A 19,768-nucleotide genomic window follows, 5' to 3' on the forward strand; every position below is an offset into this window, starting at 1 on the left:
TGGTAAAAGTGATGAGGATGATACGAGTCTTAAATATTAATGTTATGGATACCTATCTATAGATGTTATACATACAATAGGGGTAAGCTCTGCCCCACTTCGTTTTCTTTGGCTTTGATATCATCATAGTGATGCGATCTAAATTACCAAATCCTCGAATTCAATTCACATGTTTAATGTTGGCGGTAACCTATGACATCATGATCGAGGTGAAAATATAATACTGGATTTATATATTTATATCATTCTAGTTTCATCAATTAATATAGGAGGAAAATGGCACTCTAGTTACCTAAGTTAAGTGACAATGGTGACAACGCGCTCACAGAATAAGAACTCCGAGCCAAACCCTGGCGAAAAGCGGTCTCATACCAAAGCTGCAACTGTCCAAGCACGGGAGCCGGAGACAAAGCACCAGAAAACGGAATCTTCTACTAAAACCAAGTCGGGTGCTAAAGATGAAGGTGACAAGGGAAGCGAACAATATACCAACGGAGAGTCACTGTCAAATCCCAAGATTCGCCAGCTGATCTCTCAATACGGAGAGCTCCCACTCAGTCAAACGGATTTATCTGACCCAGATAAACCAACCCCGGATACAATCCTCGCATTGCTCTTAAATGCGATGCTCTCCTCAACAAGAATCTCTCACTCATTGGCTGCCAAGACAGTCGATCTAGTCATCAAGGCCGGGTATCATAAGCTTGACGTCTTGAAGAAGAGCACTTGGGAAGAAAGGACCGAGGTTTTGACTAAAGGTGGTTATACGCACTACAGGTATGTTTCTGCGGTCGTGCTGTCCGTTCAGAAGACTTGCTTACGAATTGTCCAGAGAAAAGACAGCGACTATGATGGGAGACCTCGCTCAACTCATCGAGGATAAATACGGTAAGTCAAGTATAAATCGAACATGGAAAAGATTATATCACGATTGACGTCTCGTAACTCATAGGGGGCGACTTGAACACAATTCTCCAGCTCACTTCCGAAGACCCGGCAAAGATTAGGGCAGAACTCAAGACCATCAAGGGGCTTGGCGATGTCGGTATCAATATATTCTTCGATACGGTACAACACCTCTGGACTTGTCTCGCACCATTTGTGGATCCGCGAAGTCTGAAGACTGCGAAAGAGATTGGAATTGGGGACGACGTGCATGCCTTGTGGAAAGAGGTATCAGAAAACCCAGAACAGATGTGTAGACTGGCTTCTGCGCTGACGAAGCTGAGGCTGGAGGGGAAACAGAAAGAATTCAAAGATTGAGAGTTGATCTTTTCTTTTATTTATATGAATCAGCGTAGTGTAGAGCAGTATTTGGGATTTGGGACCTTCCATGTTAATAATTATATGTTCAAGGGGTGTGGTCACAAGCAATAGTGACTAAATATGATATGCTAAGCTTTTGAACGACATCTCCAGAAATATGATTATTCGGCCAGGAAACTATGTCGCATTCCATTATATGAATTTGATAACTAGAACCGAATTTGAGGATTATATCACTGCTTAATATACGCCTCCTGGCGTTACCATTATAATAGCGCTTACACTATTGATAATTGCATAAATAACATGGATACGAAGTACATGCATAATGATATACAGTTAGACCAGCTCTCAACAGCGAAGGATGCGTAAATGCCAGTCGATCCACTATCTCAGCGGCACTTATAATGGAAGCGGGCAGCATCATGATACATTTTCAGCCAATACGCCAGAATCAGCTTCGACGGGCTTGCGACAAATGTCACCGATCTAAATTAAAATGCATACGGGATAACGACGACGAGCCGTGTCAACGTTGCATTCGCGCTAACGCCGAATGTGTTTCCAGCCCTCCGGCGTCATCACGGCGTCGGACTCGGAATCCACCTGCTCAAGCCGACGAGCAAGAAATATCAATTGATATTGAATCATCTCAAATGGATATCGACATATCTGATCCAATTGGCGCGGTTGATAAGCATCATATCATCATAAACCCTTCAATCTTAGCAACCAATACCCCTGAATCACCAGTGCCAGCGGTAGCAGGTCCAGATTCCAACCGGCCAGACCCGAGAGGGGGCATATTATCTCCCGATGAGCCCATTACGGATCTTATATCTTTACTTGAAAGGTTATCAAACCTCAATATCCGCTTAATGCGCCACTTACACACGATCCCAGAAGTCCACACCACCGGCGCCCCATCACAACCAGGGACAAGGCAGTTTAGTATAGACGAGACTTTCCACATCTCGCAAGCGTTCATAGACATTATAAGCCAAATATGTGCGAGATTACCACCCCCTCTGAACAGCGGCAGCATCACCGACAGCACGGTCGGAGATAATAGTAATAATAACAACACCAACCTCCCAGCATTCTCTCTAGACGCCTCCTCGGAACTCCTCATGTACTCGTGTTACCTACGCTTGATCGAGACGTACGACCGGATCTTGCGACTCGTACAACAAGTTTTTTCCATCTCTCATAGAGAACCACCATCATCAACAGCAGCACCTTCTAACCGCGCTAGTAACAGAGGTATCCAATTCCCGTTCCAGATGCCAGGGTTTTCCGTCGGCTCGTTCTCCCTGCCGTCGACGATGCCGGGGGAGACCCAAGCCGTGTTTCTCGTCAACTCCGTGGACGCGATGATGGCGCGGGCCAGGGAATTAGTCGCCCAAGCGACGGTGCCGAAGCAGACGGCCGGGTACAGGGGCAATTTCGAGTCCTTTGGTGGTATTTCTCTGGTTATTGTACCGGATTTGGCGAGGAATGCGATTCGCGCGAGGGAGAATGCGCTGCTTGGCTTGGTTAATGATCTTAAGAAGACTATTGTGCGTTCTAGCTGATGGTACGCCATATATCTGGCTGAGGAAAAGGGCTCCATGGGATGCAGATTATATTTTCGTAAGGATATTACTACTAAAAATAGGTACCTTGCCTCTTACCAAAGTCCTTACTACGTACTGAAATTGAAGTTCTAGTACCCCCGACCTTTACATAACCCTGCTCCCAGCGTGCAGCGCAGTCGAAGGGGACTCTTGTAGATCAAACTACCCGACACTTCCCAGATAGTCACCTTACATGGTTATACTATTACGACTAATAGCTCTATTGAGTTCACTGGATCGCCTAATCGCAGTTTATCAGATGATATATGTATCAAGATTTACTAGATCACGCCAATGCTATCATCTATGTGCCTGCCCTGCTTCGGTTGCCCATCCGCTACCCGGCCGGCGCGCCGAAGAGATCCACACTCGGCGATTTACCTTATTAGGAAACCTCCGATAATCCTCACAGGCGCCGTTATTAGTAACCTGGAGAACGTATCTAATAACTTCCATATCCCTCCTGATACGGGGAAATATTAATACATACTACCATGGAAAAGTTGGAAGCCCTTATAAAGTTCCTCAGGAAGCTTCGAAAACTAAGCCTGGCCGGCAGGAATTTCATCGCAGAGAAAAGCGTACTTCGGAATGCAGTGGTCTTTTTACTAGTATCTCCTGAATTTCTTGTAAGCACCTAATCGCATCTTTATTTAGATATGGGAAACGAAAATATCGAATATGGGCTCACTCGCGACCAACCGAACCCTCCACCCGGGAAGCCTCTTCCGGTTGACCACGATGATAACAACAACAACAGCCCGTCGACTCCTCTGCCGAGGGGCTGGCGGTTCTGGGCGGTATTCTCAGCCATCTGCTTCACGACTCTGCTCGCCGCCGTCGAGTCCACCGTAGTCTCAACCGCTCTTCCCGTCATCGCCCGAGAGCTCGACGCCGGCAACTTATACGTCTGGTTCGTCAACGCATACTTTCTGACGAGGTAAGCTAAACCGACCCCTACCTAACCTAATCTAAGCCTACACCTTCAAGACTTATATATACGGGCATTTTTACTAACTTAGACCTTCTTCTTCGTCCCGCAGTACCGCGTTCCTACCCCTTATCGGCCAAATGTGCGATCTGTTCGGCCGCCGGTGGATGATGATAGCCGTGGTGAGCCTGTTCGCCCTGGGCAGCGGCGTTGCCGGCGGGGCGGATAGCGCTGCGATGATGATTGCCGGACGTGCTGTGCAAGGGATAGGAGGCGGCGGCATCAACCTTCTCATCGAATTGGTCGTATCCGACCTGGTTCCTCTCCGCCAGCGCGGCGCGTATATGGGGCTGGTATTCGGCGTCTTCTCTTTGGGAACCGCTGTTGGGCCTCTGGTGGGTGGCGCTATTGTCGATGGCACCACGTGGCGATGGGTGAGTGTTTATGCCCTCAAATCCTTCCGATAATTAATCAGAATCGAGAAAAACATTGCTAATAGGTATATCTTTGGTTTCTAGGTGTTCTACATTAACCTCCCAGTTTCCGGGGCGGCTTTAATCCTGCATCTGCTATTCCTCCGAGTCAACTATGACCGGGAGACGTCCATACTCGAGAGACTCAAGAAAATCGACTACGCGGGAAATGCCATTCTCATCGGGAGCGTCGTTTCTGTTCTTATCGCTCTTTCGTGGGGAGGAACGCGCTACGAATGGAAATCGTACCAAATCCTCGTGCCCCTTTTCTTAGGGGTCTTCGGCTTGGTTCTTTTCCATATATACGAAGGGGCGCCGTGGGTAAGGGACTACCCGACACTTCCGGAGCGTGTCTTCAAGCGCCGTACCCCTGCTGCGGCTTTGGTCATCGCCTTTATCAATTTCATCTGTTTGTTTTGGACCTTGTATTTCTTACCTATTTACTTCCAAGCCGTTCTTGGGATGTCGCCGACGGTATCCGGTCTCGCGCTATTACCTACCGCTCTCCTGTCCGTCGTCACCGGGGCTATTGCTGGTGTTGTATTGACGAAAACAGGGAGATATCGACCATTACACATCGTCGCTTTTGCTTTGATAGTATTGGCACTCGGTCTTTTCTCGCGTTTCAACCGAAACACTTCCCATGCCGAATGGGTTATTATTCAAATTATCGCGGCTTTCGGTCTTGGCATCATGATGTCTACCAACCTCCCAGCTGTGCAAGCCGACCTTCCAGAATCCGACACGGCCGCTGCCACTGCCGCATTCGCATTCGTGCGCGCCTACGGCTCGATCTGGGGTGTTTCCATACCCGCTGCCATCTTCAACGCCAAGTTTGCAAGGGAATCATGGCGTATTGACGACCCGCAGATAGAGGACCGACTATCTGGCGGAAACGCCTACGAATATGCCAATGCCGATTTCATACGAAGTTTCCCAGAGCCGCAGAGAGATCGTGTCATCGACGTGTACGCGCGCAGTTTGCAGCTGATATGGCAGGTCTCTCTAGCCTTTGCGCTACTGGGATTTTTGATATGCTTCCTCGAGAAGGAGATTGCGCTCAGGGCGCATCTAGAAACGGAGTTCGGTCTGGAGGAAAAGAGACCGGCGGGTGGCTTAGAAGCTGGCTCTGATACTACCGAAGTGAATCGGCCTGCGCAGGAATAGTGACTTGTCATAAACAAATGCTTACTCGGGAGGGTTATAAAGTGGAAATGTAACCCTGGAATATCTCCCGAACTATCAGGATGGAATTTTGTTGGATAGGACTTCACAGGGTGTAATTACGATAGGGATATAATAGCGTGTAAATGATGTAATAGGACTGTTCTGGGCTTCAGCTGAAAGGATTACCCTGTAAGCTTCGGCATATAATAAATTGGGCCACGAGTTGCTTCGCGTCACCGCGTTTGATATCGAAAGCGAGAACGAGGGAGTTAATACTATTTCATCCATTTTGCTGCTTAACCCCCACTAATCAGACCATTTATAGCGGTTTAACTGCAATAATAAAGATAGGTACAGACAGTGCTAGGTTAACTTGGATATGTTAAGAAACTCAATCATGATATACCTATCCTTAATACGTCCGAATATGCCTTCCCAGGTACCCGTTATGGCTTTGCTCATACGCAACACGTCAGTGCCCATTTAAAAGTACCAAACTCGGGAATGAGCTACACGTTTCGGTCAAGGCGAAGCTATTCCCTAGCCTTTTTAGGAATATTTGTTTGAACCAACGTTGAAGATTAAACCTAGCAACCTAAGTCGAGATGATACTAGAATAGGAACCAGGAACCAAGAACCAAAAGTAAGAATTTAGTGTTTATAGCACCGTGCATGAGTACAGTCTTGATTACTGTCCTTGGTTTAGGTATGTACCTCTTAGTACCTGTAAAAGGGGTCAGCGCCTCGGTTTTTCTTCAATACGACATAACCAACATATTATATACCTCCTACGGATCTGTACAAGGGGTTCTACATAGCCACAGCTCATAAAAAAAGGGCACAGCTCCAATGATAACCCTCACTCAGCATGAAGACTGGTTGACAGTGCATTATTTCTTCATTATAACTTTGACCACTAGTAAATACTGGGTAAGCGGCACAGCATAACTGCTGGTTAACCTCACCACGACATAGGAGCTACGTAACGTAAGCTGGAACTGGAGCCGGAGTTTGGAAAGCTGAATACAGAGTTGCGAATTGATATATGAAGCCCATCGTGTCCTTCCGTATTAACTGTCGTGTAAGTCTAGTACTACTACTCCTACTACCACCACTTCTCGCCTAGTCTCGGGGCATACTAATAGAGTCATGACAGTTTCACTGAGACTTCTTGCCCTCGCTTCCGCCTTCGCTTATAGCGATGCCTTTCCAGGGAATTCAAAAACAACTGGTAGACATGACCCGGTAGCAGCAGCTTGCAAGGCAGCCCCCGGTTCTCCAGATTGGCCTTCCGCCGATACCTGGGCCCAGTTCAACCAGTCTACCGGAGGAAAGCTTCTTCGAGCAGCGCCTCCAGGAGCCATATGCCATCCCAAGGAACCGACCTATAACGCGGCCCAATGCGCAACTATCTCTCAAGAATGGCTCACCTACGACTTTGCCCAGGATGACCCGGTCTCAAACATGTGGAATCAGTATAATAATGATACTTGTCTTCCAGATCCGAATGCTCCGTGCAGTCCAGACGGGTATCCTGCATATGTCGTGAACGCGACTACGGCTCGGGATATTAAGCTGAGTGTAGACTTTGGTAAGCTTATCCTAGATTATACAAGTTATATTAATATCGGCGAGGGATTCGACCGTCTGACCACGCGTAACAGCGCGGACGCACAACGTTCGGATAATAGTGAAAAGCACGGGACACGATTACCAGGGCAGGTCACAAGCCCCGGGAGCCCTCTCGATATGGACCCACCACATGCAGGACCTGGAGACGCACGCATTGTTCCAGCCGCGAGGGTGCGACTTCACGATCAATCACACGGCTGCAACCGTGGGACCCGGATCTCAGCTTGGGAGCCTATACGAGGAGCTCGGCAAGATTGGCCAGATCATAGTGGGTGGTGACGCCCGATCTGTTAGTGTCGGCGGTTATCTCACGGGGGGTGGTCACTCTATCCTCGCGCCCAAATACGGACTTGCCGCAGACCAGATCCTAGAGATGGAAGTCGTGACACCTGCGGGGGATATCGTCGTGGCGAATGAGTGCCGGAATCAGGACTTATTCTGGGCCATGCGAGGTGTAAGTCCACACTAGCTAATACCACGAAGAGAGAGCATTGCTAATTTCTATTTTCTCCGGCTTAGGGAGGTGGTTCGACCTTCGGAGTTATGAGTTCAGTTACATTAATGACATATCCCTCGCCAAAGGTTGTATCAGCGACGGTAATGATCATGAGTCCCAAAGTCAATGCGCCGTACTATGCGGACCTTGCGGGGTATCTGCTCTCGCAGTTCCCTTACCTGGACTCCAAGGGTGTGTCGGGTTACAGCGTGGTTTCCGGTAACTTCTCGTACCCCGGTGTATCCATAGGCGGGACCGGTATGGGCGGGTTCTTCCTCTTGACGGATACACAGGACGAAAACGACATGGTTAATATATGGGCGCCAATCATCGAGCACGTCAACAAGACCTGGCCGGAAGTAACTCCGACGATAGCAACACAAACCTACACTCGGCTGCAGGACTGGTTTGAAACCCATTACGATTCGGGCAGCGCGGGAACGGATATGTGGCTCGGCTCTCACCTCTTGGACGCCGAGACCCTAGCCAAGAAAGCGATCGCGGTGGGCGAAGCTTTCAAGGACTTCCAGGCCGAAGTCTTCCTCGTAGCCGGCCAAGGAGTCAAGAATGCCAAGCCGAGGGGAGGCAGCGATTCTGTGAATCCGTCGTGGAGGAAGGCTATTGCCCATGCTCGTAAGCATTACTCCCACGTCTAATCGTATCACTTACCTACCTCTAACAAGAAAACTAACATCACATCTCTCCATAAAGTCACCAGCGTGCAATTTCAGCCATTAAACCAAACCGCCAAGGTAGAAGCCCTTGCTAAAGTCAACGCTAAGATAGAACCACTCAGACGATTAGCACCTGAGATGGGATCCTACTTGAACGAGGTAAGCTACCTTGTCTTGCTTTCCTTATGAATAGTCCGACTCCCTGAGTTAGTACAGGTGCTAACGGCAAGAAACGCAGAACAACCCCGGAGTGCCGAACTGGCAACGAAGCTTCTGGGGCGACAACTACGACCGCCTGCTGCGGATCAAGCGAGCCGTAGATCCGAACGATGTCTTCTGGTGCCACCCCTGCGTGGGCAACGATCGCTGGGAGGAAGTCGGTTACCAATTATGCCGTGTCGATTAACTTGGGAAAAGAAAGTAGATTGTTTTTTTTTTCTTCATAGATTATATTAGGCACATACACACCTCCTAGGTACCTATTCTATCTGAAGACATATAGCAGATACCTAATGTTAATCCACAATCTTTGTGTTAGGTAAATATCCAGCGTAACAGGTACTCGTATTGTGTGTGACCTTAAGAATCTTTCCATCGCTCCATCGCAGATCGGAGATCGCAGCAACTCCTTTTCCCTTTTCCTATCTTCTTCTTACTTTAGGTACCTAACCTACGACCTCTTCGGCGGCAATTTCTCCAACATGACCTGCTCCCCGGTGATCTCGAAATCCCACGCGGCGCGGTCGTCGATATCCAGCACCAGCCTGTACTTCCCGGGCCAGAGCGTCAAGCTGCCGTCCCGATCGCTGCGCGCCACGGCGCCGAGCTTCAGCTCCAGCGTCCCTGTTCCCGTCCCGCTCTCCCCGGGCTCGATATCGTGGAGCCGCGCGAACCCCACGAGGCTCTTGAGCGGGTATGGTTCGGGCCCGTACTCGCCCTTGAGGAACGCGAGGACGACGTAGTCGGACGTGGTGGTCCCGGTGTTGGTTACCGAAACGGGGATGGAGACGAAGGGCGCTAGGTCCGGATAATTGCCTGATGCGACGGGGCCCGTCTGGGTGAATGAGATGTTGGATGTGAGGTCTGCAGTGGTGAAGGTGGTGGGTAGGTCGGCGGGGAGGGAGACGTTGAAGCTGGTGTAGTGCAGCCCGTGGCCGAAGGGGAATACGGGCTCCTTGGTGTACCATTTATAAGTACGTCTGCGTCGTTCTGTTAGTTAAATCCATAACCCAAGTCATTCATATCATAGGTAAGTGAGTGTTACAAGCACTAATGAATAGGAGAGGTAAGGGGTAGGTAGGTATTTTTCTTACCCAGGATTCTCCGTGCCAGACTGCAAATTCATGTTCGTCATATCGACTTGGTTCACATAGTCGCCCGGGTACTGCGTCACCGGCAGCCTCCCCGCAGGCGCCTTCTCGCCCGTCAGAATACTTACCACCGCCGCGCCGCCGTCTTGTCCCGGATATCCCGCCCACAGAAGCGCGTCGACACCCGCATGCGCTTTAATCTCAGAGCTGTCGAGCACGGTGCCCATCTGCACCACGACGATCGGCTTGTCGCCATTCGCCGCCGCCAGCTGCTTGATCAGGTCGACCTGCCGCCCGGGCCACGTGATCTGCTCGCGATCGCGCTCCTCCCCCTCGATGCTGATGTCGATGCCGCCGACGAACACCACCGCGTCCGCGGCCTGCGCCGCGCTGAGCGCCGCCGCGAACCCGGACGTAGAGGACCCCGTGAGGGCGCACCCCGGCGCGTTGGAGGTCTCGTACCCCGCGGCTTGGAACGCCGAAACCACCGTCGAGATGTTCTGCGCCCTGCCGTAATAGTTCCCCTGCATCTGCGTCGTCGCGGTGCCGAGGGGCCCGACCACAGCGACGCGCTTCACGGCCTTGGCGAGGGGCAGCGCGCTGCCGTTGTTCTTCAGCAGCACGATGCCCTCCTGTGCGGCCCGCAGAGCCAGCGCCCTCGCCTCGGGCTTCGCGACGGCGTCCCATCCGAGCTGGCGGTACGGCTGCTGCGCCGGGGGATCGAACCAGCCGAGGCGCACCATGGATGCATAGCGGCGGATCAGCGAGCGGTCGAGAACGGTGTCGTTGAAGAGCCGCGAGCTATACGCAGCGGGCAGGTTCTGCGGCCAGAACTGGCCGCAGTCGAGATCCGTGCCGGCGTTCAGGCTCGCGGCCGCGGCCCCCTCGGCCGAGGAGCCGTACCGATGGTCCGTCCAGACGTTCTGCAGCGCGTCGCAGTCGGCCGTGACCCAGCGGTCCTCGCTGCTGAAGCCGTATAAACCGCGCAGCACGTCCTCGAGCAGCCAGGGGTCGGCGCAGGTCGGCACGCCGTTGACCGCGTTGTAGCTGCACATGACGGACAGGGCATTCGCGTCGCGCACGCACGCGCGGAACGGCGCGAGGTAATAGTCCTGCAAGTCCTGGCTAGAAATCTTGGCATCGAAAGCGTACCGCCGATTCCCCTTCCAATTCTCCATGTCGTAGCCGGCGTAGTGCTTGCACGTCGCGACAAGCTTGTAGTAGGGGTCCGCGCTGAGACCGCCCTGCAGGCCGGGGATGAGCTGCAAGACGTACTGGGCGGCGTGGTAGGGGTCCTCGGAGGGGACCTCCTGGCCGCGGCCCCAGCGGGGGTCGCGGAAGGGGTTGATGTTGGGGGTCCAGAAGTTGAGGCCGGCGCGGCCGGCGTTGCTGAAGGCGCGGGCCTCGGTGCTCGTAGTCTCGGCGACGGAGCGGATCAGGGGCATGTCGAAGGCGGCGCCCATGGTGATGGGCTGCGGGAACGACGTCGCGTAGCTGAAGTTGCCCGAGCTGGCGAACTGGACACCGGGCGAGCTGGCCACGCCGTGGAGCGCTTCGTTCCACCATTCGTAGGAGGGGACGCCCAGACGCGAGACCCCAGGCGAGTTGTCCCAGGAGTTGGATATCTTCTCGTCGTGGGTGAATTGGGCCACGAGCTAGATTGGAATTTGAGTATAATGGTACTTTAGGTCCTAGGTAGTTTCGCCTATGCGAATAGGGGTGAGGTTCTTACAGCAGCAGCTCTCGACCACGGATCAAGTGTAGTGTTGCATACTTGGTTGGAAGCGAGCTATAGGCAGAACATAACCATGAGTTACTCACGATAGCTAAATTAAGGGCTTTCCGATCTACTTACAGGCCCAGATTGACAGTTAGGAAAATCCTTAGCAACTACGCCTTTAACAATCAAGAGCGCGGTAATGCTTAATGATACTACGGAAGCCATTGTCGCTCAAGGGGTAGCTGCTCCCATAGTCGTTTAAGCCATAATTCCCAACCTGGATTCATTCCCCCATGGCTACCTAATATTATATATCCTGCCTATGAAATCTAGATCATTACGGTTAAGATGGCAAATGGCCAATACGACGCCAATATGCGGGCAAGCTGATTATTGGGGGGATAGCTATTTCCGCAGTCGAAAGCTTCGGGGTAAATGGACGAAGTAACAGATCCAGTGTACTTGGTTTTAGCCTGAAGCATCTCTACGGACTGAGGCGGATATGCCTTTGGTACCGCTACCGAGGTAGAAGGCTGTCTTCAAAATCATCTTGATAAAAAAAAAACCTGAGATTTACCATATATTCTTCCCATAATACTTATAAGGTGGAGAGCTTTGGTCTCGCGTATTGAATTGCAGTCATATAAACAAGTGTGGGTTTACTAGTGCAGTATACAGAGGGAGATGATGAAGGCATGGGTGAGTTATAGTTATAGGTACCTACTTTAATAAAGAAGTTTCTTTAAATATTAGATGAGGCCTTTCCGTATCATATAGGTTGTCGGAGCGGTTAACACTTAGTATAGGACCTTGTGCAGAACGACTGCAATTCACACGCTGCACTGTGTAATCGAAGTTCACTCAGTTAAAATATAACCCTAGCACCATACGTCAGGATAGAATAGACGTTGATCATTACGCTAGAAAAGTTGAGTCTTATACCTAGTAACGCTCTGACATCATCGACCTGCATTTATTATACTATAGCTAACATCTCTTTACCCCCTATTAGAAAGATTTAATACAGTTAGCTCAGATTGCTCTATGGCGCTACTGCAGGTACAGACTAACGAGATCCGACACATGAGGTCAGCTATGGAGTTGATCGGTGTTATATGACGTTGAAGCCATCATCGATCAAAAAATGCAGCAATATTCAACTAAATAAATTCCCCAAGATGTCGACATGTCAGGTACCTAACCTAGTGTATAATTGAACTTTAAAAATATACAGATTTTTCTTGGGCAGCTTACATTGCAGTTATCTATCACACGAAACCATCTCGAAATCATGTCTCGATCAGTAATCACCAACCTTTTCAAGCTTTCAAGCATCGCCCCGCGGGTTCCGGCTGCCAGACCAGTTGTTCAGAAGACGTTCGTCGTTACTGGCAATAGAACTCTCAACTCGCAGACCATATCTGAAATCACCGCCAGAGAAAAGGAATTCACAGGTCAGGACGAGCCTGTGGCGGGTGGTCCGACGGCACAAGCGCAAAAGAACGCCGACCAGCCCGTCAACTCCAAAGTCGTCTCCGATGTCACTCAGGGAGAAAAGGAGCTAACAGGCCTGGATGGTCCTGTAGCGGGCGGCCCTGCAGCTTTCGCTCAGAGCGTCGCCTCCTCTGTAAGTCCTTACCCCTGGCCCTCCTGCCATATGAGTTACCCAACGATTCGTTGCTAACCAACCTAATTTTCAATAGAAGACCAACCCTGTCCCCGAGCACGCGAGAAGGATAGACTCACACACCATATCCGCAATCAATGAAGCGGAAAAGGATCTTACAGGCCTGGATAAACCTGTTAGGGGAGGCCCCACGGCGCGGGCCCAGAGCCACGCCAACGAGCCCATCAACAGGAAGACTCTCCACGATATCACCGAGGGAGAGAAGACGATTACCGGTACTGTCAGACCTATTAAAGGCGGCCCCACAGCTAGAGTGCAGAGCGAATTGACCAAGAGTCGATCTTGAGAATTTGGGAAGTGGCAGGCCAAAAAGTACCTATCTATGTGTTATGATATGGTCGCCTGCTTCTGTGATTCAATATCTCATCCTCAGCTGAATAATATATACAAAATTTAAATATATGTTGTACAAAGTCCCCTCCGTCAATTAGCCCCTTATCCACGCAATCCATCGTGTATCATCTTCATATTAGAATTAGACGACCAAGGTCATATAATACGGTGCTATATCTTTTATCTACCTTCGCCGGGGCGAAATAACTGTGCAACACTATTACCCCGGCGAGCCCGCAGATTTTAAGAATCCGGCAAGTCGATCTTGGTAAGTAGCACAGCACTCGAATATATATCCGGATGGCCCAGGGTGTTGTTCGTAGTGGTCCCGTTCTTCAAGTAGCAGAACCCAGCATCAACCTTGACGATCGTCACGGCCACACAGAACCCGCCACCAACACCCGTCCCGTTCCCTAAGTTGGCGTAGTACGCCGAGTTGTACTACCAGATCACCCGTCAGCAGGAGGTTTAAGGGGGGTTCACGCTCGGGATGTCTCGGGCAATACGATAGTGGGTAAACATAGCTGAAAAAAAAGAAAAGTCTGCTTGTTGTGTGAACCCCGAGACACTCATTTGAAGAAGGGAGGAGAGAGAAAGAGAGAGAAAAGAAATACAAAGCCAAAATATACAACTTACCTCAGCGCAAGCCATCATGCAATTCTCGAGACTGGGCATGAATATCCGTAGGATATCGTGCGTCTGGGATGTCCCTGACGCGACGTAGTTCGTATAACATTGCTGCCGAAACTGCTGTCCCTCGAGACCCTGCGCGAGCGGGATGGGTTTACCGTCTACCGCGTACGGCGTGTACGTCTGCCCGTTGATCAGAGGACACCCGCCGTCGGAGGGAAGGGGTCCGTTGGCCGGTGCGGTCGTCGTTGCGGAAGCCGGCGCGGCTGATGTCCTTGATGGTTGGTATGTGCTTGTCGTGTCGCTTTATAAAAAGCGGGTTTTTATTTAGTAAAAGATTGAAATGCGGTTCAAGTAATACGAACCTCGCTACACTCGTGTTAGATTTCTGTTGCGCCGTTAACCCCCCCGCCTATCCCGCCCCCAATGGCTGCTGCGAGAACGACAACTATAACAATAACCACCGTCCAAAATACCGGAACGGTAAGGCCCAGAACTCTCCGCTTCTCCTCCCTACTATGCTCTTCGGGTACTGTTACCGCTGATAGCGGCGCACCAGACCAACCATTCGGCACGGAAGGCCACTCCTGGCCACCCTTCGCCGGGGGAGCGGGAGCGTTATATATAGGATGAGGATAAAAGGGGGAGTCGCTAGGAACTACTTCGATTCCATCGTGGTTCCCCGCCGGATACTTCGGCGCGATATTCTCGCTGTACTCGACGCGGTAACGGTGGTTGTCCTCCATGGAAAGCTAGGTGCCTTAGGATAGGATAGGATAGGTAGGTAGGTTCACGACTGGGGCACTTCGTAATCATATGATGAGGGTGATGGTGATATCACAGGTACGCAGACAACATCCATGGTCCCATGTGCATGGGAAGATACATAGATGCAAACCGAGTAAACTCTCGAAACTCATTTCCCAGAGCGCCAGGAGAAGAGAATATTCCTATTATATACCTTAGGTACCTGGTACCTACCCCCTTCTATAGTGTGACGTAGGCACATCTTCCTTTCATAAATGACAGACACACACGATATTCCCCCTGCCCCCCGTTTACGAAGAACACGTACGACCGCCTACTTGTTCCCCATAGTCTTACCTGTTTCGAGACAAGAAAGGCCCGAAAAATAGTTGCCCTAGCTCCTAGCCAGTAAGCCGCCACACAGAAAAATGGAAGAGAAGAAGGGAAAAAAACAAGTTCCGCATATAAGACGTCGATAAGCTGCAGACCGGCTGCAGATTACAGGGAATAATGATATTGTATCACAATCCCGAAGGAATCGTGACACCGTCGTATTTTGCTGCTTCCTTTTCGCCCGGCCGCGCCATCCAATCACACTTAGGCTTTGGTCTGGATCAAGATTTCGTTCTGAAACACAAGAAAAAAATAAAGGCTTTCTTCCTTCTTGCTCCGGAGTCGTATAGCTACCTAGGTAGGTACCTAGAACCTAAGGTAAGTATGTATGTAGAATCCGAGTACTTTACTTAAGAATACGAACTTTAATGCCTCGAAGACTACCTAAGGTAAGTAACCGCCTTAACGAACGGACTCCTATAGTTTAGACACATACTTACAGTATTAAGGATCTAATATAAAAAGACCTGCAATGAATGGAGACTAAAACATATTAAGCGTATCGTATCTAAGTTAATAGATAAATCATATCTTATACCTCAGGTATCCAAGCCGACAGCTAGGGCTTGTTGATATATATAAACCATCACTGCACCCGCCTCCCCTTTGAGGTATAATCCAGCTGTTTCTATTACAATTGTAAGGTAAGGTAAGTAGCTAGGTACTCTACTCTAGTAGGTAGGTAACCTTAGCCTTAGCGTAAGTAACTATTTCCTCCTATTCATATCATATAATGGAAGCGATAGTCGTATTGTACAAGCGTTTTCGTTAGCTACTCCCCCTTATCTCCGCCTCCGCCTCCGTCCTTATACCTAGCTGTACCGTATAACACCCCCCTCGGTCTTCCCCGAATCCCTGCCGCAGCGACGATTCCCGCAGGAGAAGCCGCTGTCGCCACCTAATTGCCGCGGTTCGAGTCCGCTCTCGACACTCTTCTCTTCTCCAATCCACCAACCGACCGACTGCTCTCCCGCGCGTCTATCACGAGAACACACCCCCATCCTCCCCGCTCGCCATGCGCTTACGCCTGCTACTAAGGAATAGGTTCACCATCTTCTTGCTCCCTATCGACTGCGGATTCACCTCCGCTCCCGGCCCCAGAACCCCCGACCCCTGGATCCCGTACGGATCGGCATCGGCATCCCCATCGACACCCCCAGCCGCAATATTACCATCCTTGGGGCTAACGTTCTCCGGCTTATTCGTCACCATCGTCATAGCTCCGAATATCCTCCTCGAGGACTCGGCCGTCGAGCCGCCCTTCTTTCTTCCCGAACCCGAATTATTCTTATCCACCGTCAACTCGAACCCCGGGCTCGGCGTCGGCGTCGTGGCGTGGATCTTGGATCCCGGCGTCCTCCGTACCAACTTCATAGTCGAAGAAGTCATCATCATCGCCGTCGTCGTCGGCGGAGGGGTAGAGTTCCCCGATATGACGCTAAGCGACGGCTTATGCGCGAGGGACCTCCAGCGGACCGAGTCGGACGCACCCTTTTTCGAAGGCTCCGTGGCCGTTTTCGCTACCGTCGTTGCTGCTGGTGCTCCCTGGGCCGATCTGACGCTCGACAAGGACGGCGTGGTACGCAGCATGCTTTTGGACAAGACCGTTGTTGTTGTTGCAGTAGTAGGACGTTCCGGAATTTCGTTTTCTTTCCCGCAATCGTAGCCTGGCGAGGAATTCGGAACATTCCGCGGCGTCTGCGGGGGGGCTCGGGTATGGTTGTCGATGGTTGCGAGCGCGCTGTCGGGTCTCGTGGGCCTGTATACTTCTAACGGAATCTGTTCGTCCTCGTCGTTGATCTGCGCTTTTTCGCGGACGTGGCCTGATGCGCGAGTCGACGGAACGGCGTATTCGATGATGTTTGTATCCGTACCCGTACCCGTGCTACCACCACCAGACGGACCCTGGCCCTCAAGCTTTGAAATATTAGCAGATAGCCAGGTTTTCCATTCGACAGAACTTGCTGAAGATGCGACTCGCTGTTGAAGAGGCGGTGGCGGCGGCGGCGGAGTAGGTCGGTAGACGGGAGGGTTGACGAATATTGTGGCATCTCCGTGGTTAGTTGAATGCCTCGGGTAATTCTCTGTTACAGCTGGTGTATTGTTGTTCAAAGATCCCGCCGGCGGCTCCTCTGTTGTGCAAGAGTACACACTTTCAGTATAATACAGTTTCTTGTCCACTTCAGACTCACACGTACTCGGGCATCTGATGGGCAGGCTTGTTAGTGAGCGCATCCAAGGATTAAACTCTGGGGACCTAAGCCGTGTGCTCTGAGGTTCAGATTTCATCGTATTCTGGAGTGCACGCCTGTATGGGCTTCGAGTGCGGAATAGATGACACGTGGGACTGGCGAAGAAAGCTGAGCTACGAGTGGATAGTGTCTTCACCGGAGATGAGGGTTTCTCTATGTGTGGTATAGGAGGTGATTTAAAGCTCGCGCCAGTGGGCTCTCTGACTTCACATGTCCTGATTGTTGATGTAGGTGACCAAAGCTCACGTTTCCCTATGTCCAATTTGCTCCTCGTATGGAAAGGAGATTTGTCCGGTTCCACATCAAGCCTTGGTCCATTGATGATCCAGTTCTTTTGAGTTTTGCTTGCTGGAGATGCATCTGGGGGGTCATCGGAATTAACGTGGCGGATGGTTGCTCGTGAGATAGACGATCGCTTTTCATAGTCTCGAGCTCGAGAGCTACCTCTCAAAGGTACTGCATCCGTATCAATAAAGCCATCGACGGTTTCTGGCCGCTGAGGTTCACTTCTTTGAGAATGCTTATTTGTGTCATTGAGCCTTTTCATAAGCGCCGAATAGATTCTCTGGCTGTCGATGGGAACTGGCCGGGGTGGTAACGGTGGTTGAAAAGAACGAACACTTGTATCTGGACTGGTGCCGTAAATACTGGTACCAGGTCTTGCTGATGATGATGAGACATGCATTCCATTTTCTTTTATAACCGATAGACGCTGTCGATCCCATTCATTTTTCTGGCTACCTAACGTATTAAGTGTATTGGTCTCCGAGTTCGACCAACTTGTTACGCGAGACCTTTCGTCCGAGACTCTCCTTTCGCTTCTCAGACTCTTAAGGCTGCCTTGTCGCGAACGAAGTTGCTGATACGATGGAACGGCGTGTAATGACGGAACTCCTGACGGTACGCGCGATATAGCTGCTTCGTCACCCGTAGGATCAAACTGAAGCTCACCATGTCCTGTATAGCCCAGAGAACCAGGGTCCATAATATGGGATTTCGAGGCTTCGATGTGCTGAGGAGGAAACTCAGCTTCGTCGCTGTCTCCTTTCACTAAATTAAATAAGCTCTTCAATCTATGTTTAAAGCTGTTCGAGACCTTCCGCGCCCGATTCCTTAGACTTCCATCTTTGCGCACCTTCCCATCCATAGATATGGTATCATTACTCCCATCTCTCATGCTCTTTCTGAGGGACTTCTCAGCGTTGATAGATTTTGAACGAGAGAATGCTAATGGTTGTGATTTTATAGGAGTTTCCATATTACTCCGTGTCTTAATGTTTTCGTTGTTGGATAGCGCAATGGGAACGCTCCCGCGGCGTTTAGAAAAGAGCATCGACTGGTCATAGCGACCCCTTAAGAAGGACATGGACTTTGGTGCCTTGAGTCTTGCTGCTGGTGTACTTTCGCCTACGCCCCTATTTAATGAACTCGCAGACATTGAAGGGAGCTGATTTCTTATCACGGAAGAAGTGCTTTGGTCGTCGCCTCGAGAAGCTATACTGGCTTCAGAGCAGGTGAACATAGACCTAGATTTTCGAATTTTCCGATACGATGAAGGAACGGAGGCAATGTCGTCTTCGGGCGTATAATATTCCTCGCTCGTAAAGAGTGCGTTAATGTAATCACCTGCTGCACCTTTGGCTGCAGAGGCCATTCCCGCCGCCGAGACACTGGTCGGAAGTCGGGGTTCAATACAGTCTCTACCAGTTCTACCTCTGGCAGTACTTGTTGTAGAGGCTGGTGTGGTATTCTCAACTATGGTGTTACTTCGTATACTATGGCTAGGGTGCTCCCGCACAAAGCGGACACTTTGCTGGCGCTTGATTGGGGAGTTATAATTACATCTGTCAGGTGTACTGCTAGAGCCAACGGCCCTGGTTTGGTCATTGTTTCGCGGTGGTGGCCATAAAGTTGTGTCGGTGTTCGAGCGTGCCCTAGCCCTCGCGAAAGCTTGCGAAGCAGCAGCTTGAGCATCGCGCTCGGCCGTCTCAGGGTGAATATATTCCAGATGTACGCTTTTCGCAGAGGACGCAGATTTCCGACGGTCGAGGTAATGGAACTTGGTGCTATTCCGACGCTGCATTCTCACCTACCTAGGTAAGGACGAAGTGTTTCTAGATATAATAGGGGTAGTAGGGGTAGAAAACGACAATTCAAAAACTGTTGATGAAGACGGCATACGAGAGACAAAAAGACCGGGAGATCCAACAACAAGGTTGGATCGGTTCAGACGCCCGTGTGAATGTAAACTAACCAAAAATTCGCCCTTCCCAATGTGTTAGATCTCGATTGGGGATGATACTGCTGAAGTCCGATGAATGTATGTACTAAGATGGGAATACGTGAAGATGAAGACATGATAGAATCAGCAAATACCGTTTCACAATTCGGTTCTACAGAGGTGGATGTAGTAGCCTGGAGGATCTCAGGGTGGACGCACT

At 50.5% G+C, this 19,768-nt stretch overlaps 8 protein-coding genes across 8 annotated transcripts; 5 read left to right on the plus strand and 3 right to left on the minus strand.

Annotated features, from left to right (window-relative positions):
- The first annotated feature begins 15 nt into the window (after positions 1-15).
- F4812DRAFT_11197 (uncharacterized protein) lies at positions 16-1,459 on the plus strand. Its single transcript, XM_047929351.1, has 3 exons — positions 16-777; positions 833-888; positions 953-1,459. The coding sequence occupies exons 1-3, from the start codon at positions 308-310 to the stop codon at positions 1,261-1,263; spliced, it is 837 nt and encodes a 278-aa protein (XP_047794690.1). The 5' UTR covers positions 16-307; the 3' UTR covers positions 1,264-1,459.
- A 25-nt stretch (positions 1,460-1,484) lies between these two features.
- Positions 1,485-2,984, plus strand: F4812DRAFT_11244 (uncharacterized protein). The gene is made up of 3 exons (XM_047929356.1): positions 1,485-2,274; positions 2,377-2,923; positions 2,976-2,984. Exons 1-2 carry the CDS (start codon positions 1,674-1,676, stop codon positions 2,838-2,840), a joined length of 1,065 nt encoding a protein of 354 aa, XP_047794691.1. The 5' UTR covers positions 1,485-1,673; the 3' UTR covers positions 2,841-2,923; positions 2,976-2,984.
- Positions 2,985-3,541: 557 nt separating this feature from the next.
- On the plus strand, positions 3,542-5,453 carry F4812DRAFT_448979 (MFS general substrate transporter; the record flags this gene model as incomplete). Its single annotated transcript, XM_047935922.1, has 3 exons — positions 3,542-3,822; positions 3,926-4,247; positions 4,332-5,453. The coding sequence occupies 3 exons, from the start codon at positions 3,542-3,544 to the stop codon at positions 5,451-5,453; spliced, it is 1,725 nt and encodes a 574-aa protein (XP_047794692.1).
- Positions 5,454-6,266: 813 nt separating this feature from the next.
- F4812DRAFT_408691 (FAD-binding domain-containing protein) lies at positions 6,267-8,780 on the plus strand. The gene is made up of 5 exons (XM_047932380.1): positions 6,267-7,044; positions 7,118-7,539; positions 7,605-8,214; positions 8,293-8,414; positions 8,494-8,780. Exons 1-5 carry the CDS (start codon positions 6,603-6,605, stop codon positions 8,659-8,661), a joined length of 1,764 nt encoding a protein of 587 aa, XP_047794693.1. The 5' UTR covers positions 6,267-6,602; the 3' UTR covers positions 8,662-8,780.
- On the minus strand, positions 8,781-11,741 carry F4812DRAFT_408696 (glycoside hydrolase family 3 protein). Its single transcript, XM_047932381.1, has 4 exons — positions 11,421-11,741; positions 11,298-11,354; positions 9,569-11,220; positions 8,781-9,454 (listed from the first exon to the last, which is right to left on the minus strand). Exons 1-4 carry the CDS (start codon positions 11,508-11,510, stop codon positions 8,926-8,928), a joined length of 2,328 nt encoding a protein of 775 aa, XP_047794694.1. The 5' UTR covers positions 11,511-11,741; the 3' UTR covers positions 8,781-8,925.
- A 141-nt stretch (positions 11,742-11,882) lies between these two features.
- On the plus strand, positions 11,883-13,347 carry F4812DRAFT_408697 (uncharacterized protein). Its single transcript, XM_047932382.1, has 4 exons — positions 11,883-11,984; positions 12,092-12,213; positions 12,298-12,912; positions 12,989-13,347. The coding sequence occupies exons 3-4, from the start codon at positions 12,577-12,579 to the stop codon at positions 13,256-13,258; spliced, it is 606 nt and encodes a 201-aa protein (XP_047794695.1). The 5' UTR covers positions 11,883-11,984; positions 12,092-12,213; positions 12,298-12,576; the 3' UTR covers positions 13,259-13,347.
- Positions 13,348-13,548: 201 nt separating this feature from the next.
- On the minus strand, positions 13,549-14,681 carry F4812DRAFT_454198 (uncharacterized protein; the record flags this gene model as incomplete). The annotated part of the gene is made up of 4 exons (XM_047936601.1): positions 13,549-13,746; positions 13,942-14,239; positions 14,301-14,323; positions 14,412-14,681. 4 exons carry the CDS (start codon positions 14,679-14,681, stop codon positions 13,549-13,551), a joined length of 789 nt encoding a protein of 262 aa, XP_047794696.1.
- A 932-nt stretch (positions 14,682-15,613) lies between these two features.
- F4812DRAFT_464502 (uncharacterized protein) lies at positions 15,614-19,756 on the minus strand. Its single transcript, XM_047938347.1, has one exon. It carries the CDS (start codon positions 19,408-19,410, stop codon positions 16,057-16,059), a length of 3,354 nt encoding a protein of 1,117 aa, XP_047794697.1. The 5' UTR covers positions 19,411-19,756; the 3' UTR covers positions 15,614-16,056.
- Positions 19,757-19,768: the final 12 nt, after the last annotated feature.

The sequence above is a fragment of the Daldinia caldariorum genome, assembly GCF_022478825.1.
Source record: "Daldinia caldariorum strain CBS 122874 unplaced genomic scaffold F4812scaffold_1, whole genome shotgun sequence".
Classification (NCBI taxonomy): Eukaryota; Fungi; Ascomycota; class Sordariomycetes; order Xylariales; family Hypoxylaceae; genus Daldinia; species Daldinia caldariorum.

Excerpts from the sequence above, each read along its gene's own strand:
- F4812DRAFT_408691 (XM_047932380.1), top strand. The coding sequence starts at position 6,603 with ATGACAGTTTCACTGAGACTTCTTGCCCTCGCTTCCGCCTTCGCTTAT. Across the intron at positions 7,045-7,117 it reads TAAGCTGAGTGTAGACTTTG|CGCGGACGCACAACGTTCGG; the intron begins GTAAGCTTATCC and ends CACGCGTAACAG. Across the intron at positions 8,215-8,292 it reads GAAGGCTATTGCCCATGCTC|TCACCAGCGTGCAATTTCAG; the intron begins GTAAGCATTACT and ends CTCTCCATAAAG.
- F4812DRAFT_11197 (XM_047929351.1), top strand. The coding sequence starts at position 308 with ATGGTGACAACGCGCTCACAGAATAAGAACTCCGAGCCAAACCCTGGC. Across the intron at positions 778-832 it reads GGTGGTTATACGCACTACAG|AGAAAAGACAGCGACTATGA; the intron begins GTATGTTTCTGC and ends CGAATTGTCCAG. Across the intron at positions 889-952 it reads ACTCATCGAGGATAAATACG|GGGGCGACTTGAACACAATT; the intron begins GTAAGTCAAGTA and ends CGTAACTCATAG.
- F4812DRAFT_408696 (XM_047932381.1), bottom strand. The coding sequence starts at position 11,510 with ATGGCTTCCGTAGTATCATTAAGCATTACCGCGCTCTTGATTGTTAAA. Across the intron at positions 11,221-11,297 it reads CGTGGTCGAGAGCTGCTGCT|CTCGTGGCCCAATTCACCCA; the intron begins GTAAGAACCTCA and ends ATTCCAATCTAG. Across the intron at positions 9,455-9,568 it reads TCTGGCACGGAGAATCCTGG|ACGTACTTATAAATGGTACA; the intron begins GTAAGAAAAATA and ends AGAACGACGCAG.
- F4812DRAFT_11244 (XM_047929356.1), top strand. The coding sequence starts at position 1,674 with ATGGAAGCGGGCAGCATCATGATACATTTTCAGCCAATACGCCAGAAT. Across the intron at positions 2,275-2,376 it reads AGACATTATAAGCCAAATAT|ACGCCTCCTCGGAACTCCTC; the intron begins GTGCGAGATTAC and ends CATTCTCTCTAG.
- F4812DRAFT_464502 (XM_047938347.1), bottom strand. The coding sequence starts at position 19,410 with ATGCAGCGTCGGAATAGCACCAAGTTCCATTACCTCGACCGTCGGAAA.
- F4812DRAFT_408697 (XM_047932382.1), top strand. The coding sequence starts at position 12,577 with ATGTCTCGATCAGTAATCACCAACCTTTTCAAGCTTTCAAGCATCGCC. Across the intron at positions 12,913-12,988 it reads CTCAGAGCGTCGCCTCCTCT|AAGACCAACCCTGTCCCCGA; the intron begins GTAAGTCCTTAC and ends AATTTTCAATAG.